The sequence below is a fragment of the Chiloscyllium plagiosum genome, chromosome 15 (assembly GCF_004010195.1).
Source record: "Chiloscyllium plagiosum isolate BGI_BamShark_2017 chromosome 15, ASM401019v2, whole genome shotgun sequence".
Taxonomy (NCBI): domain Eukaryota; kingdom Metazoa; phylum Chordata; class Chondrichthyes; order Orectolobiformes; family Hemiscylliidae; genus Chiloscyllium; species Chiloscyllium plagiosum.
Window position 1 is genome coordinate 31,270,163 of NC_057724.1, and position 14,524 is coordinate 31,284,686.

Here is a 14,524-nt window from a genome sequence, read left to right on the forward strand (position 1 = left end):
GAAAGGTGCTGTCTATGGAACTTAGGTGAATTTCTGCAATGAATTTTGTAAATGGTACACATTACCAGTACTGTACATCTGTGGTTGATGAAGTTAATGTTCGTGGATGTAGTGTCTAGTAAGAGAGCTGTTTTCTCTTGTATGGTGTCAAGTTTCTTGAGTGTTGTTGGAGCTTCATTCGTCCAGGAAAGTAGAGAGTATTCCATCGCACTCCTGACTTGTGCCTTAGGGACAGGCTTTCTGGAGTCAGAAGCTGAGTTATTCTCTGCAGGATTCCTAGACACTCACATGCTCAATTATACAGCTATTCCAGTTCAATATCTGGTCAATGATAACCCTCAGGATGTTGATGGTGGAGGATTGAGCAATTGTAGTGCCATTAAAAGTCAAGGGGTGATTAGATTCTATTGTTGGAGATTAGTTATTGCATAGCATTGGGTGGCACAAACATTACTTGTCACTTATCAGCCGAAGCCTAGGTATTGTCCAAGTTTTGCTGCATATGGACCGCTTCTGTATCTGAGGAGTCGAGGATGGGGCTGAACATTGTGCAATCATCAGCGAACATCCCCACTTCTTATAATGAAGGGAACATCATTGATGGAACTGTTGAAGATGGTTAGGCCTAGGATGCCAATCTGAGGAACTCCTGTAGAGATGTCTTGGAGCTGAGATGACTGACCTCCAACAACCACAATACACTTTATTCCAGATTTTATTGAATTCAAATTTCATCTTATGCAGTGGTGCTGGAATGGAGGTCACCAGAACATTACTTGCTCAGGAGATAATATCACTCTACTGTCACCTCCCCTTGAGGATGATTCATAATCCTTTTGCAAATGTAACTGGAGAAAATTATGTATTTGGCTGCACAGTAAAACCTACATAGTTGTATTGCAATTAGTTTGTTAATTATAATTATTCAGTCAAAATGGCACTATACATATACACACAGTGATGTCACTTGGATCTTGTAGCAACGTGCATTTCATCTCTATAACAACTTTAACATTAAATGTCCCAAGGCAATTTATTGATGTGAAAAAAAATCACTCCCAAAGTAAATATTGGGAAACATAATCAAAAGCCTGGAGAAAAAGAACAGCTTTGCTTTTCCTGATGATCAGCTAAAACAACATTGTAGAATAAGTCAAAGCATCTCCTGGTTTCATATACCTATTTCAGGAGATGGTAAGATGTTCACTGTGGGTTGACGGCATAAGATGGTATTGGTCATCCTAGACATAGATCCCAGGTGGTTGCAGGGGGCTATCCAATGCTGAGGTGAGCTGTAAGAGGCATGCCTTCTTTCACTAGATCAGCATATCCCTCATGAAACCCAATGTTCCTTACATTCCATTCCCTCAGTTCATCTCTGTGATCCCAGGTATCCTTCATAGCCACTCAGAGTGGACTATGCCATGTAGTAGCATTGGGAATTGCTTTAAAAATCGTTGGAAAACCAGTAAACCTCTAGCAATCTACAGAAATCCTGAATTTAAACTGACAATCATAGATACTGAGCAAAAGCTGAAGGGAGAAGTAAGGGTTGAAAAGGGAATTTTTATTTTTACTTTTTTTGATCCAGTGATACTTGCTTCCTGGGAAAATTGCTGTGAGGGATGTGAACAGTCAATTTAAGGGTCAACTCAATCTTTTCAAGGCAGATTCATATAATGAATCAGTGCATTAAAAATCTATCTAATGACATTTTTAAGATTCAAGACATTTTATACTTTTAAAATGTTCCTGACTTCTCAGTCAATGAATGAGTGTCAAACAAATACACACGTAGTGGAAAACAATGTGTAAAGAAATCTCATTTTTTTTCTTGATTTAAAATGAGGAACCCAATCTCAAAGGAACAAGTATGCACTTTGCACAGGAGGCAATCCCAATATGCAAAAAGGCCAGAGGAAAATAATGGTTGTATTGTGGAGGAAAATTAGATATCTTTCCAAAAAAATCAATACAATCAGCGACCCATTGAAATGCACATCTGAAGCCAAACAAAATATGGCCTCAGATGCCCGAAAGGAAGGCTGGATGAGGATTAAAGAAGGTGAAAAAGGCATGAAATGATTTGTAATCAAAGACAGGATTTTAAAATTAATACGTTGTAGAATAGGAAGCCTGTGAATGTTGAAAAGGGACAGCAGGTAACAATTGGGTAACAAAGTGTGAGTAAGATCTGAGAAAAGTGGAGATTAGAGTTAGAAATGGAGGTTTCTTTTAAAGCCAGCATCCTTACAGTATGTTCTCAGTAGCAGAAAGTTTTATCTTTGTTCACACACTAACAATCTTTAACAAATAAGGACAAAAAGAAGTTACAGTAAAGGCCACAAGGATCACTAAGGTCACTGTGTTCCATGGAACTGATGTCAAAGAATTACCTCGCATCATATGTACCTTATTATCAATGCAGCATTTAGGAAAATTTAAGTTTTGTTCCCGAAAGGGGAAGTTGGAAAAGGGGGCAGTGAATATTCTTACATCTTGACTAATTGTCCTGTATCCATTAGCTCGTAATAGAAGAGGTGAATGACATAATGTAAACTAACAGCCCTATAAATTAAGTATATGGACAAGTGCTCAATTGAGAGCTAGTCGTCATCAAATGGCAGCTGCCTTTAAATGGATGATGGACCAAAAGAGGAAAGGCCAGGGGAGGGTTCCTTAGTTTTTCAGCTAAACAGCAGGATGCTCCTTTCTCAACTTTCATCACGTTGACACACTGTACTAACTGTTCATCAGTGAGCCATCTTCAATTGTCACAGGTCATACATTTTTCATCTCAACGTATATTCTAAACTGTAGCTTTTTAACAAAATAAACTGCAAAAGATTCTCATGAATAGTAAGCTATCTGTATTAGATAACTGTGGTCCTGAGCCTTAAAATCTTACATTAGAAAATGAGCATGAAGATGACAAAACATGGGCAGGGATTTAATAAGGAATGACAGATGGTCATTTAGCGCCTCACATCTGTTGCTTCAACATATGGATTGTGGTTCATTGAGATAATGCTTGATAGCAATATACATTGCTCCTAAACACAGGAGTCTTATTCAACTTGAAATATTCCCTCTGTTTTGCTTTCTTTGCAAATATTACCAGACTTGTTGAGCAGTGCTCATATTCTAAGGGGGTGATGAGCAAATTTGTTACCAAAAGCCCATGAAACTTTAAATCATAGGGTGACCAACTGGATAAAAGTTAGAATTGACAAAACCGGTTAAGGAATTACTCCTCCAAACACTGATTAGTTCCCTGTTTTACTGGCTTCTGATAGGTTTACTAGCAAGCTAATCAACAACAAATAAGCAGTTAGAAAGTTGGATGTCAGTGAGGGAACCACTAGAAGAGCCTTTTGCCAAGACAGTAGAGGTTATGGAGGTGCATTTTGCTGGGGTTGATGCCGTCAGCCTCTGCTGAGACAGGAGGCGACTACAAGATTGGGTAGAGTGAGAACAGAAGTAGGTGGGGGGGAAGGGAGAGGGAGTACAGTGAGGCTAAAGTGAGAAAGAGGGCAAGGGAAACAAAGGAGGGAGAACAGTTCCATAAAGGAACACACTGCTAATTGGATCCAGGAAGATATGAAATCACTAAAACAATGAATTCCCTGACATAAGTGTGAAATCTTTAGGCTGCATAAGTTTGGAAGAGATTTTCATTTTACTTTTACAATTACACTATTCTCATGTTAGTACACTATTCATTCTTCAAAGTGAATCAGGTTTTAAACACTCAAATGTTTCCAAATAAACCCCATTATTCTATTGTTTTCAATCAACAAGATAGAATCATTCTGTTAAATATGATACAAAGAACTAGTTGAGCAAACATATTTTATTTGGCAGCAACATCATCCTGAAGATATGTGCTTGCTTTTAAGCAGCTTTAACACTACTTTCAAGTCAGCCACTGAGAAGCATGTGATCCCAGCCTGCAGGCATCTTGCCTCAATATTTGTATTCTTCCTTATAGAGAGAGAAGTATGATCATTCTCTCCCTGAGACTGTGCCATGTGGCAAACTGAACAATTAAGATTCCCATTTACCAGTTCACAGTGGAGCACAATAAAGCAAAACATCACAACCCAAAGCCAAAACACCTGAGACAGATCTTCCCCTAATGAGATATATGCCATTGTGATGTTTTTTGTAGTCATGGATCCTGTGCAATTGTATTCAAATTTGTCTTTTTATGGATTCAAAAACATGATTTCTATAAGCCCTAACCTCATTTACCCACAATTCCCATGTCCCTTAATTTCCTGTTCTTATACAAACATCAAGGGAAATCTTACAGTAGGACAATAATTCCTTCATATTGTATCTTTCGTTTTCCTGATTATGAGGCTGTAACCATGTATTCAGGGATATGGTGGACCTGACTCAAAATGTAATTGAATTTAACGTCAGTTATTGTTCTATAAAATTTCAGTTTAAACTGATGTGATCACTGGTTTATTTGTTAACTCTAAAAAATCATGAAAGCACCAAAATATGTTGCCCCCTCATTAACATCTACAGCACTTGCATTTGTTACTTTTATGAATAGTTTGTCCCCTTGCTGCAGTTCAAAGAGGGCTCCTTGAAAACTTGTATATGCATCAAACGTGGACTCTTTTGACCAACATTTCGTGGAAATAGCTTTTGTTAGAAGAATAGGATTGTAATAATTCATGGACTTCTTGTAAAGATACTGCAGAAACAGATTGTATTGTTGATCTTCTCCATTTGGTTCCGGTATATGCCAGAAATAAACTTGGGAGTAGACGTAGTAGATACCATTTCTTGGAATGGTAATTTCTCCATGATGGTATTTTATACCACCTTGATGCACTGCATATCCTTTTACGTTGTTCCAGTAGAGGATATCCTGTCCATCTCCATGAGCAAAATAAGGTGGCACTGCCAAGGAAGTTTCAAAAGAAGGAATTAAATACATTTTTAACAATGATATCAGTCGTATTCTGTGACATAGTTCATAACAGATACTAAATCTTAAAAGGGCAATAGCATTGTATCATATAACAATGGCCTGCAATTTGCTGTTAGTAGCAAAGGAAAAGCTTTCACTGTTCACCTTGTGTACCTTTGCCCAGACATTTGGCTAGTTTGTCTGTGGTTTATCTCATCCTTAGGTGGGACACAAGCATGTCACAGAAATATGACACATTGGAAATGCATGACTGCAATAAACATAAATTCCCAGGCTTCTTGTCAATCTTTCTCTGTGGCAATATAACATCAATCTAGACAAATACGCCTTGGTGCGGAATGATTAGTGCATCCAGCGCATGCCTGTTTTAAACATTTTAAAGAAGACTTCTTTAAAGAGTCATCAACAATGAAGAATACCAAATTGCAGAACTTGGATTTTTGATTCTGGATTGGGAAAGCAGTTATAATGCAGTCATTGATGATGAAAGAGTCACACAGTATTAAACTTCAAATGGTATGCAATTCATGGAGGATAGATAAGTAGTTTTAATGTAATCCTCTTTCCATTCTCAACTGTTACTTTTATTTTACTTTTATTTAGAATTTGTGTGTTTTCTGAAATATGGAGAGCTATGGAAATCAACTGTGATGAAAAGTACGTGTCAGTATTTTATTATTGTTAATGGACATCAACAGTACTAGGGCCTGCAGCTTTGCAAGGCACTTTTACCCAGTAGGAAAAGCAAGTGAATATTAAAGATTTGCCAACAGAGTCCAACTGCCATGTTCAAATAGGAGGTGTCTACAATCCTTAGGTAGCAGGGTGGAACATTATTATCCTTTGCATGTGACCACCAAAGACAAAGTACAGTCAATGGCCCTTTTGTGGTGGAATGATAGTCTCCCTACCCCTGTACCGAGAGATCCAGGTTCATGTCTCACCTGCTTCAGAGGGGTGCAATTAATTAAAAAGGTATTTTTTTAAAAGTAGAGACAACCTATTGAATATTGATGTGAAACCCATTATCAAGTACTAACAATGTTCAAAGAATGAACTTAACTCAAATGAGAAATGACAGTGTTGCAGATCTCAGGTTAAACAAGGGCATTAGGGTCTTTCACTTGGTACTCTGAGAAGTGCTTACGTCTCCTTTGGGCCTACAGACAGTAATTCGTGCTCAGGTCGCCCTTACTCCAATCTTAATAAAAACCATCTCCTGAACCAGTTTTTAAACATTTTTTTTACTGTTCACAGCAACCATCCTTGTGGTATTTCTAAGTGAAAGTGTAAATAAAGTGCCAATGGTATGCCAAACTCTCAAGGAATTTTCAGAAATAAGGCTCAGCTAAAACTAAAAGAAAAAAATATACATATCATCACTCTAACTTCAAAGTCAGCATCCAGAAGTGAAAAGGCAACATGGAATATCATTATGTCACTTTCTCTATAACATTATAATGGATATTTTTAAATATTAAGAAATGTTACAACTCAGACACTACTGACTCTTAATGTTGCAGTATGTTTAATAATTATTAAACTACATATAGGAAAGCTGCCTGAAAATAAGATGGTGAACACCATATTTGATTTGTTCTGAACTCAGAGTGTAGAAAACAAAACATTGAGCTGTTATTCTTTTGGTTGAGAAATATTTACATTTTTACCATTAGAATAATGCACAAGAATTTGCTTACCATTTTTTAGAGGCTTGTTTCTGTGCTGTCCAGTTAAATGGATAGCTGGTTTTTCAGGACCCAGGGATGTTACATTGTGTGCTAAAAAGGAATGAAAAGTGCTTAAATGTTTTTAAAATTTTCCTTCACTAAAAAGTCACTGAGTCTGGATGCATTAACATGATACAATTGCAATGGAAATGTTTCACAAGTCTTACAAATAGATTAACTTTTTTTTTACTCCCTTTTCATAATATGGGGAACAAATAGTGGGGATGCCTCTGGTAAGTAAGGCACTTCCAAACATAGATGAAGTAGTGAACATTGACCCAGTCCTGCTGTTAAGCATGCTCTGACAGTTTGTTCACACTGGCAGAAACAAACAGATGCAGCCCAGGCTTCTCCAGTCTAATAAATTTCTACAATGTACATCTCAAACAGAGTGCCTGACAGTCTACTGGACATCTTCAAAATTATCATGAACCATCATGTCTCTACTTCAGTAAACCTCACCTTTCAATTCCTTGTATATTAAATTCCTCACATCAGATTGCAGACGCTGAAAAATAACGAAATAAAATGAACACTTTAAGGATACATTTCAATTCCAAAGAGTACACACACAAATTGTAAAACTATTTGTTTCAACCTCTTAAATAATTAACTGCCTGCTCAGGTGGCCTTGAACTAAAGGTATTGAACTTGGTTCTCTTCACTCATGTAACAATATAAAATAGCTTTACCTTGGTGGAAAATTTTGTTCATCATGTTATTCTGGCAACATGACTGTACCATATTTAATTGATGAATACACATAGGTCACTTTCAAGGTAACACTGAAAGAATGACAATATCTTTACAAGTCAGATGGTGAATGACTTGGAGAGGACATTATACATTAGAGGTTTTCCTGTATCTGATGCCCATGTTCTTCTATATAGTAGTGGTCATGGGTTTGGAAGATCAGTCAAAGCAGCTTTTGTGAATTTGTTTGAATGTGGTGCAAATCAAATGGGCTGGTTTGTCCGAGATGGTATGACGATTCTTGAGTGTTATTCAGGCAAGTGGGGAGTAATCCATCACACTCCTGAGCTTTGCTTTTTAAATGGTCGCAGGTTCTCCGAATCACAAAATGACTTACTCAATATAGGAATGCAAGCCTCAGACCTGATCTTTTAGTCACTGTATTTATGTGACTAGTCTAGTTCACCTTCTGGTCAATGATAATGTGCAGCATATTGATAGTGAGGGATTCAACAATGATAATAGCATTCTGGATCAGTGGTGCTGGAAGAGCACAGCAATTCAGGCAGCATCCGAAGACAGGCAAAATCGACGTTTCGGGCAAAAGCCCTTCATAATAGCACTCAATGTCAAGGGGGGTGGTGTGATTCTGTCTTATTGGAGATGCTAATTGCCTAGCACGTGTGACATGAATGTTACTTACCACTTGTAAACCCAGGCCTGGATACTGTCCAGGTCTCGCTGCATTTAGACATGGACTACTTCAGTATCTGAGGAGTTATGAATAGTCTTAACATTGCACAGTGGATATTCCCACTTTTGACCTTACAATGGAGGCAAGATCAGTGGAAAAGCAGGCAAATATGGTTGACTCCAAGGCACTTCTCTGAGGAAATCTTGCAGGAATGCCCTGAAGCTGAGACCACTGACCTTCAATACCCACAATTGTCTTACTCTAGGTAGATATGGGAGTTTTCCCCCAAATTCTCATTGACTCTAATTTTGCTCAGGCTTGTTGTTGGCAGACTTCATCTAATAAGACCTTGATGTTGAGTGTGGTCTCTCTCACCTCTACAGGTAGTTCCTTTGTCCATGTCTGAAGCAGGACTGCAATGACATCAGGGACTGTGGCCCTGGTAAAACCCAAATTGAGCATTACTGAGCAGGCTATTGCGAAGCAAGTGGTGCAAAATGGCATTGTTGATGACACCTTCCATTATTTTTCTGATGACCAAGAGTAGACTGATAGAGAGATAACTGACTGCTTTTAATTTGGCCTGCTTTCTCAGACAAAACATACAAGGGTAAATTTCCATATTATCTGGTAGGTAATATGGAAATTTCTGGATTTGGGAGTAAGACCTTGGCTCCAAAAGCTTTATAGACCAGCAGCTCAGCAAAACATACAGGTAAGCTCAAGGGAAATCCTTTTAACTTTCCTTTGTAGTTTTACAGCTGTTAAGATAGCAGTTAGGGCAGTTGCATGTTTCTCCTGGGAGTTCAAGGAGACTTCTTTTGTCCCTGATGACTACACCTGGAAGTGCACCCAACTGAGCTCCTAAGAGGCTGTGTTAGGGAACTGGATCTGGAGCTGATCATCTGAGATGCTGAGCACTTCATAGAGTTTGAGTGACGTGGTCACACCTAAGGTGCAGGCAGAGAGTAGCTGGGTGGCCACCAGGAAAGGCAAAGGGAACAAGCAGAGAGTCAGGACTCCCCTGTGGCCATTCCTGTCGAAAGCAAGTATACTGTTTTGGGTACTGTTGCTGGGTTGACCATTCAGGGGAAAGTAGCAATAGTAAGGTTGGTGGCAATACAACTGGCTCCGGGGCACAGCAGGAGAGGGTAAAAGTAAACAGGACCTTTGTGATAGGAGACTTAATAGTTAGGGGGACAAAGATAGGAGATTCTGTGACTGCAAATGGGAATCCAGGATAGTGTGCTGCTTCCCAGGTATTGGGGCCCGGCATGTCTCAGAGCAGCTGCAGAATGTTCTCAAGGGGGAGGGGGAGCAGCCAGAAGTTATTGTGCAGATTGGCACAAATGATATAGATAGAAATAGGGATGGGGTCCTGCAGAGTGATTATAGGGAGCTAGGAAAAAGGTTAAAACTAGGACCTCGTTAGTGATAATCTCCAGATAATTTGCAGTGCCATGTGCTAGTGAGGGTAAGGACAGGAGGATACGTCGCTAGTGAATTGGTGCAGGGGCAGGGATTCATATTTTTGGGTCATTGGGATCTTTTCTGGGGCAGAGGTGACCTGTTCAAGAGAGACAGGTTGCACGTGAACTGGAGGGGGACCAATATCTTGGCAGCCAGGTTTGCGAGGGAGGATCTAAACTACATTGGCAGAGGGGTGGGGTCCTCAACAGCAGGAAGGCAAGTGCAAGGCTCGATGGAGATACAGTAATCAGAAATAGTTAAGTTGAAGAGACAGGTCAGGCTGGAACACCACAGGGAGCAAGGAATGCCTGTTGAATTAAATTGCATTTATCTCAATGCAAGAGGGCTGTCAGGTAAAGCTGATTAACTCAGGGCGTGGATAGGTACGTGGATCTGGGATATTATAGCATTACAGAAACATGGCTAAGGGAGGGCAGGACTTGCAGCTTAATGTGCCAGGTACAGGTGCTTTAGGCAAGACAGACATAGTGGTAGGAGGGGAGGGAGGGGGAGTTGCATCTCTGATTAAGGCAAGTATGACAACAGTAATCAGAGATGAAATAAATAAAGGATCATCCAGTGAGGCTTTGTGAGTGAAGCAAAGAAGTAAGAAGGGAATGGTGATGTTCTTCGGGTTGTACTATAGAACCCCAAATAGTCAATGGGAATTAGAGGAACAAATATGCAGGGAGATTAGGGAGACTTACAGGAGCAATAGGGAAATTGTAGTAGGGAATTTTAATTTTCCTAACATAGACTGGGACTGCCAGAGTGTTAAGAGCTTAGATGGGATGGGATTCATTAGGTGCACTCAGGAAAATTTTCTCAAGCCATATATAGAGGGTCCTACTCGGGAAGGGGCAAAACTCGACCTACTCTTGGGAAATAGGGCAGGACAGGTGATGCAGATGACAGTGGGGGAGCACTTTGGGACCAGTGACCATAATTCCATTCATTTTAAAATAGTTATGGAGGGGGACAAATCTTGTCCACAGGTTCAAGTTCTGAAATGGGGCAAGACAAATTTTGATGGAATTAGGAGCTTGCAGGGAGTGATTGGAGTAGTTTGCTTGCAAGTAAAGGGACGCCTGGCATGTAAAAGTGAGATGGTTAGAGTTCAAGGTCTATATGTTCCTGTGAGGTTGGCAGGAATAGGAAACTCTGGATGACAAGACTTATTGAGGCTTTGACCAGAATAATGGAGGCATAGTTCAGTACAGGCACCTTGGATTTGGGAATCCCTGTAGGTAAAAAGGGAATACAGGAGGTTTACTGAAGAAGGAAATCAGGACAATGAAAAGGGGGCACAAGGTAGCCTTGTCTGAGAAGATTAGGGTGAATCCAACGAGGTTCTTTTAGAATATTAAAGGAAAAAAGAATAACTATAGAAAAGCCTGGGAATTATAGACCTGTAAGCTTAACATCTGTGGTGGGTAAGTTACTTGAGAGGTTTCTGAGGGATAAGATATACATGCATTTGGAAATACAGGGTTTGATTAGGAGTAGTCAGCATGGCTTTGTGTGTGGGAGATAACGCCTCACAAATTTGTTAGAATTTTTTGAAGAATTGACCAGGCAGATGGACGAGGGCAGGTTAGATCGCATGCAAAATGGATGCAAAAATAACTTGACGGTCGGAAGCAGAGAGTGGAAGGATGCTTGTCAGACTGGAGGCCTGTGACTAATGGAGTGCCTCAGGGGTCAATGCTGGGCCCATTACTGTTTGATATCTATGAGAATGTACAAGGCATGACTGGAAAATTTGCTGATGACATTAAAATAGGTGGCATCATGGACAGTGAGGAAGGATATCAGAAATTGCAGAAGGACCTTGATCAGCTTGGGAAATGGGCCAAGAAATAGCAAATGGAATTTAACATAGATAAGTGTGAGGTCTTGCATTTCAGAAAATCAAATCAAGATAGGAATTTCATGGTGAATGGTAGGGCCTTAAGGAGTGTAGTGGAACAAGAGGGATCTTGGAGTTCAGGTGCACAGTTCTCTGAAAGTAGATCATAGGTATTCAGGGCAGTGAAGAAGACTTTCAGTACACTAGCCTTCATCAGTCAGGACATTGGGTATAGAAGTTGGGAAGTTATGTTGCAGCTGTACAGGATGTTGGTGAAGCCGCATTTGGAATATTGTATTCAGTTTTGGTCACCTTGTTGTAGGAAGGATGTTATTAAAATGGAAAAGACTGCAGAAGAATTTTATAAGCATGTTGCCTGGACTCAATATTCTGACCCAGAGGGAGAAGTTGGACAAGCTAGGACATTTTTCTTTACAGAGTATGAAACTGAGGGGGCACCTTAGAGAGGTGTATAAGATCTTGAGAGGCAGGGATAGGGTGAATGCACTCAGTCTTTTTCCCAGGTTTGAGGAATTGAGCACTAGAGGGCATCAGTTTAAGGTGAGAGGGGAAAGAATAAAAGGGAACCTGAGGGACAACGGTTTTTAGACAGAGGGTGATACGCATATGGAAGGAGCTGCCAGTGGAAGTGGTTGAGGTGGGTACATTAACAACATTTAAAAAGCATTTGGACAAATACATGGATAGGAAAGGATTAAAAGTATATGGGCCAAATGCAGGAAAGTGGATGGACATTTTGGTCAGCATGACCAGTTTGGGCCAAAGGACCTGTCTCCGTGCTGTAGGACTCTATGACTCTATGTACATTGACTTAAACTGCTTGGCTAAGGGCATGGCAAATCTTGGGGCATAAATTTTCAGGATTATTGTTGTAAAGTTGTCATGGCCCCAAGCCTTTGCAGTATGCAGGTCCTTCAGCCATTTCTTGATATAAAATGAACTGTATCAAATTGCCTTAAGACTGGCATCTCTAATGCTAGAGACCTCTAGAGGAAGCCGTGATGGATCATTCACTCAGCACTTCCAGCTGAAGACTGTTGCAAATGCTTCTTCCTTATATGTTGCACTGTTGTACTCAGCTCTCAAATCACTGGGGATATTTATGGTGTCTCCTCTTCCAGTGACTTGTTGAATTGTCCACAACCATTCATGAATGGTTGTGGCAGGACTTAGATCTAATCCATTGGCTGTGGAATCACTTAATTGCTGCTTATGTTGTGTTGCAGCTTCACCAGATTGACACCATTGTTCCTGGGCATGTCGTCCTGCACTCTTCATTGAACCAGGATGAACACTTGGAGTTTGACTATGATCACTGTGATCTGGTGACCATACATCCTTCTAGAGAGGGACACATTGTTCTTTGTAGCATATGTTTGACAAGTTAGTTGTTTTGCGGCTAATTGCTGTCACTCAACATCACTATGCAATCACCACCATTAGAATTTACTTCCTTCCTCTCTTCATGTACGACTGATGTGTTTTCTGAGCTGGCTTTTGTTCCTTCTCAACACATCATGATCAAGAATGACATTATAAGTTATGAGCTGATTGTTTAATCTAGAAATCTTTACTGGTATCCAAATATTGGATTTCCAGTTCATACAGTTTGCTTAATGTGCAGTTGTGATAGTGGTCTACCTGCATGCTCATCTTGTATCTCTTTTATTCTCCTCTGACTTTGAAGAAGAATATCTCATGTCTCAGAATGACAAGATCATTAATTTTGCCTTCGGAACATCAGTTGCGCAGAGCATGTTAATCCTTTTCCACTGATGTTACGTGGAAATGCAACCTGGTAATACAAAAATCTTGCTTTGTTACTGACCACATAATGGCAGCACGGTGACACAGTGGTTAGCACTGCTGCCTCACAGCGCCGGAGACCCGGGTTCAATTCCCGCCTCAGGCGACTGACTGTGTGGAGTTTGCACATTCTCCCCGTGTCTGTGTGGGTTTCCTCCGGGTGCTCCGGTTTCCTCCCACAGTCCAAACATGTGCAGGTCAGGTGAATTGGCCATGCTAAATTGCCCGTAGTGTTAGGTAAGGGGTAAATGTAGGGGTATGGGTGGGTTGCGCTTCGGCGGGTCGGTGTGGACCTGTTGGGCCGAAGGGCCTGTTTCCACACTGTAATCTAATCTAATCTAATCTATAATCATTATACATTAGGCAACGCACCATCCATTCTGCATTAATATTTCAGTATGGTTGTGGGATGGCAGTGTAATATAGGTCACTTCTTACTTGCTACACATATTCTGGAATGGTCTGTCATTGTACTGTAGTCTACTGTCAGATGTAATCTATTCCAGGGCAGTAAATAGACTGAAAATAGCACTTTCTGGATTAGTGATGCTGGAAAAGCACAGCAGTTCAGGCAGCATCGGAGGAGCAGTAAAATCGACGTTTCGGGCAAAAGCCCTTCAGCACTTGCTGCAACTACACACCTGTGCATACTGGTAGTCATGTCGCTGTTGGAACATTGGTATCTACCACACTGATGATTTTGGGAAGACATGATAACCTTACTTATTGGCATTGTAGTGTGACTCCACAAATGCACAGAATTGGTGTTTCATTATATTCTGCCTGACTTTTGGGGGTTGTATACTGAGTGTCAGATACTTCGGCACATATTGGCACTAAGCATACTGCAAGACATGTTTGCACTAATTCCTGTGTCGATTTTAACTTTTAAGGTGTATCATATTGCATTTTCAGGACAAATGACATTCACGATTAATAGCTTCTCATGATCTTACTATGTGGTGTGTGAGGTTAACAACTTTTTGAAAGTTACTTTTTGTTGGAGCTTTATTGATGTGTTTGTGTTTAACATTTTTCTTGCTCTTAGTGTTGTAGTTTTGCACTGTCTTGTTGGTCATCTGTATTTTGTTTTCGGGTCTGGCTAGGCCTTTGGAACCAGATCCCTAGCACATGCATGACTAGTGTCCCTTAGTGACACTTACTTTATAGATGAAGGAAAACTGGACAATATGATAAACTGTATTGGTTACATACTTTATTGGTTTGGTACACTTTGCTGATCACTGAAATAGCTGGAAATGTGTTGCTGGAAAAGCGCAGCAGGTCAGGCAGCATCCAGGGAACAGGAG

General features: G+C 40.2%; 1 protein-coding gene across 1 annotated transcript in view; it reads right to left on the bottom strand.

Annotated features, from left to right (window-relative positions):
- Nucleotides 1-1,550: 1,550 nt before the first annotated feature.
- LOC122557200 (tumor necrosis factor ligand superfamily member 10-like) overlaps nucleotides 1,551-14,524 on the bottom strand; it is a 19,072-nt gene continuing 6,098 nt past the window's right edge. Inside the window, exons 3-5 of the mRNA XM_043704637.1 lie at nucleotides 7,144-7,189; nucleotides 6,652-6,732; nucleotides 1,551-4,920 (exon numbers count right to left, since the gene is read on the bottom strand). Coding sequence (XP_043560572.1) covers nucleotides 4,487-4,920; nucleotides 6,652-6,732; nucleotides 7,144-7,189 — 561 coding nt within the window. The 3' untranslated portion in view covers nucleotides 1,551-4,486. The remainder of the gene's footprint in view (nucleotides 4,921-6,651; nucleotides 6,733-7,143; nucleotides 7,190-14,524) is intronic.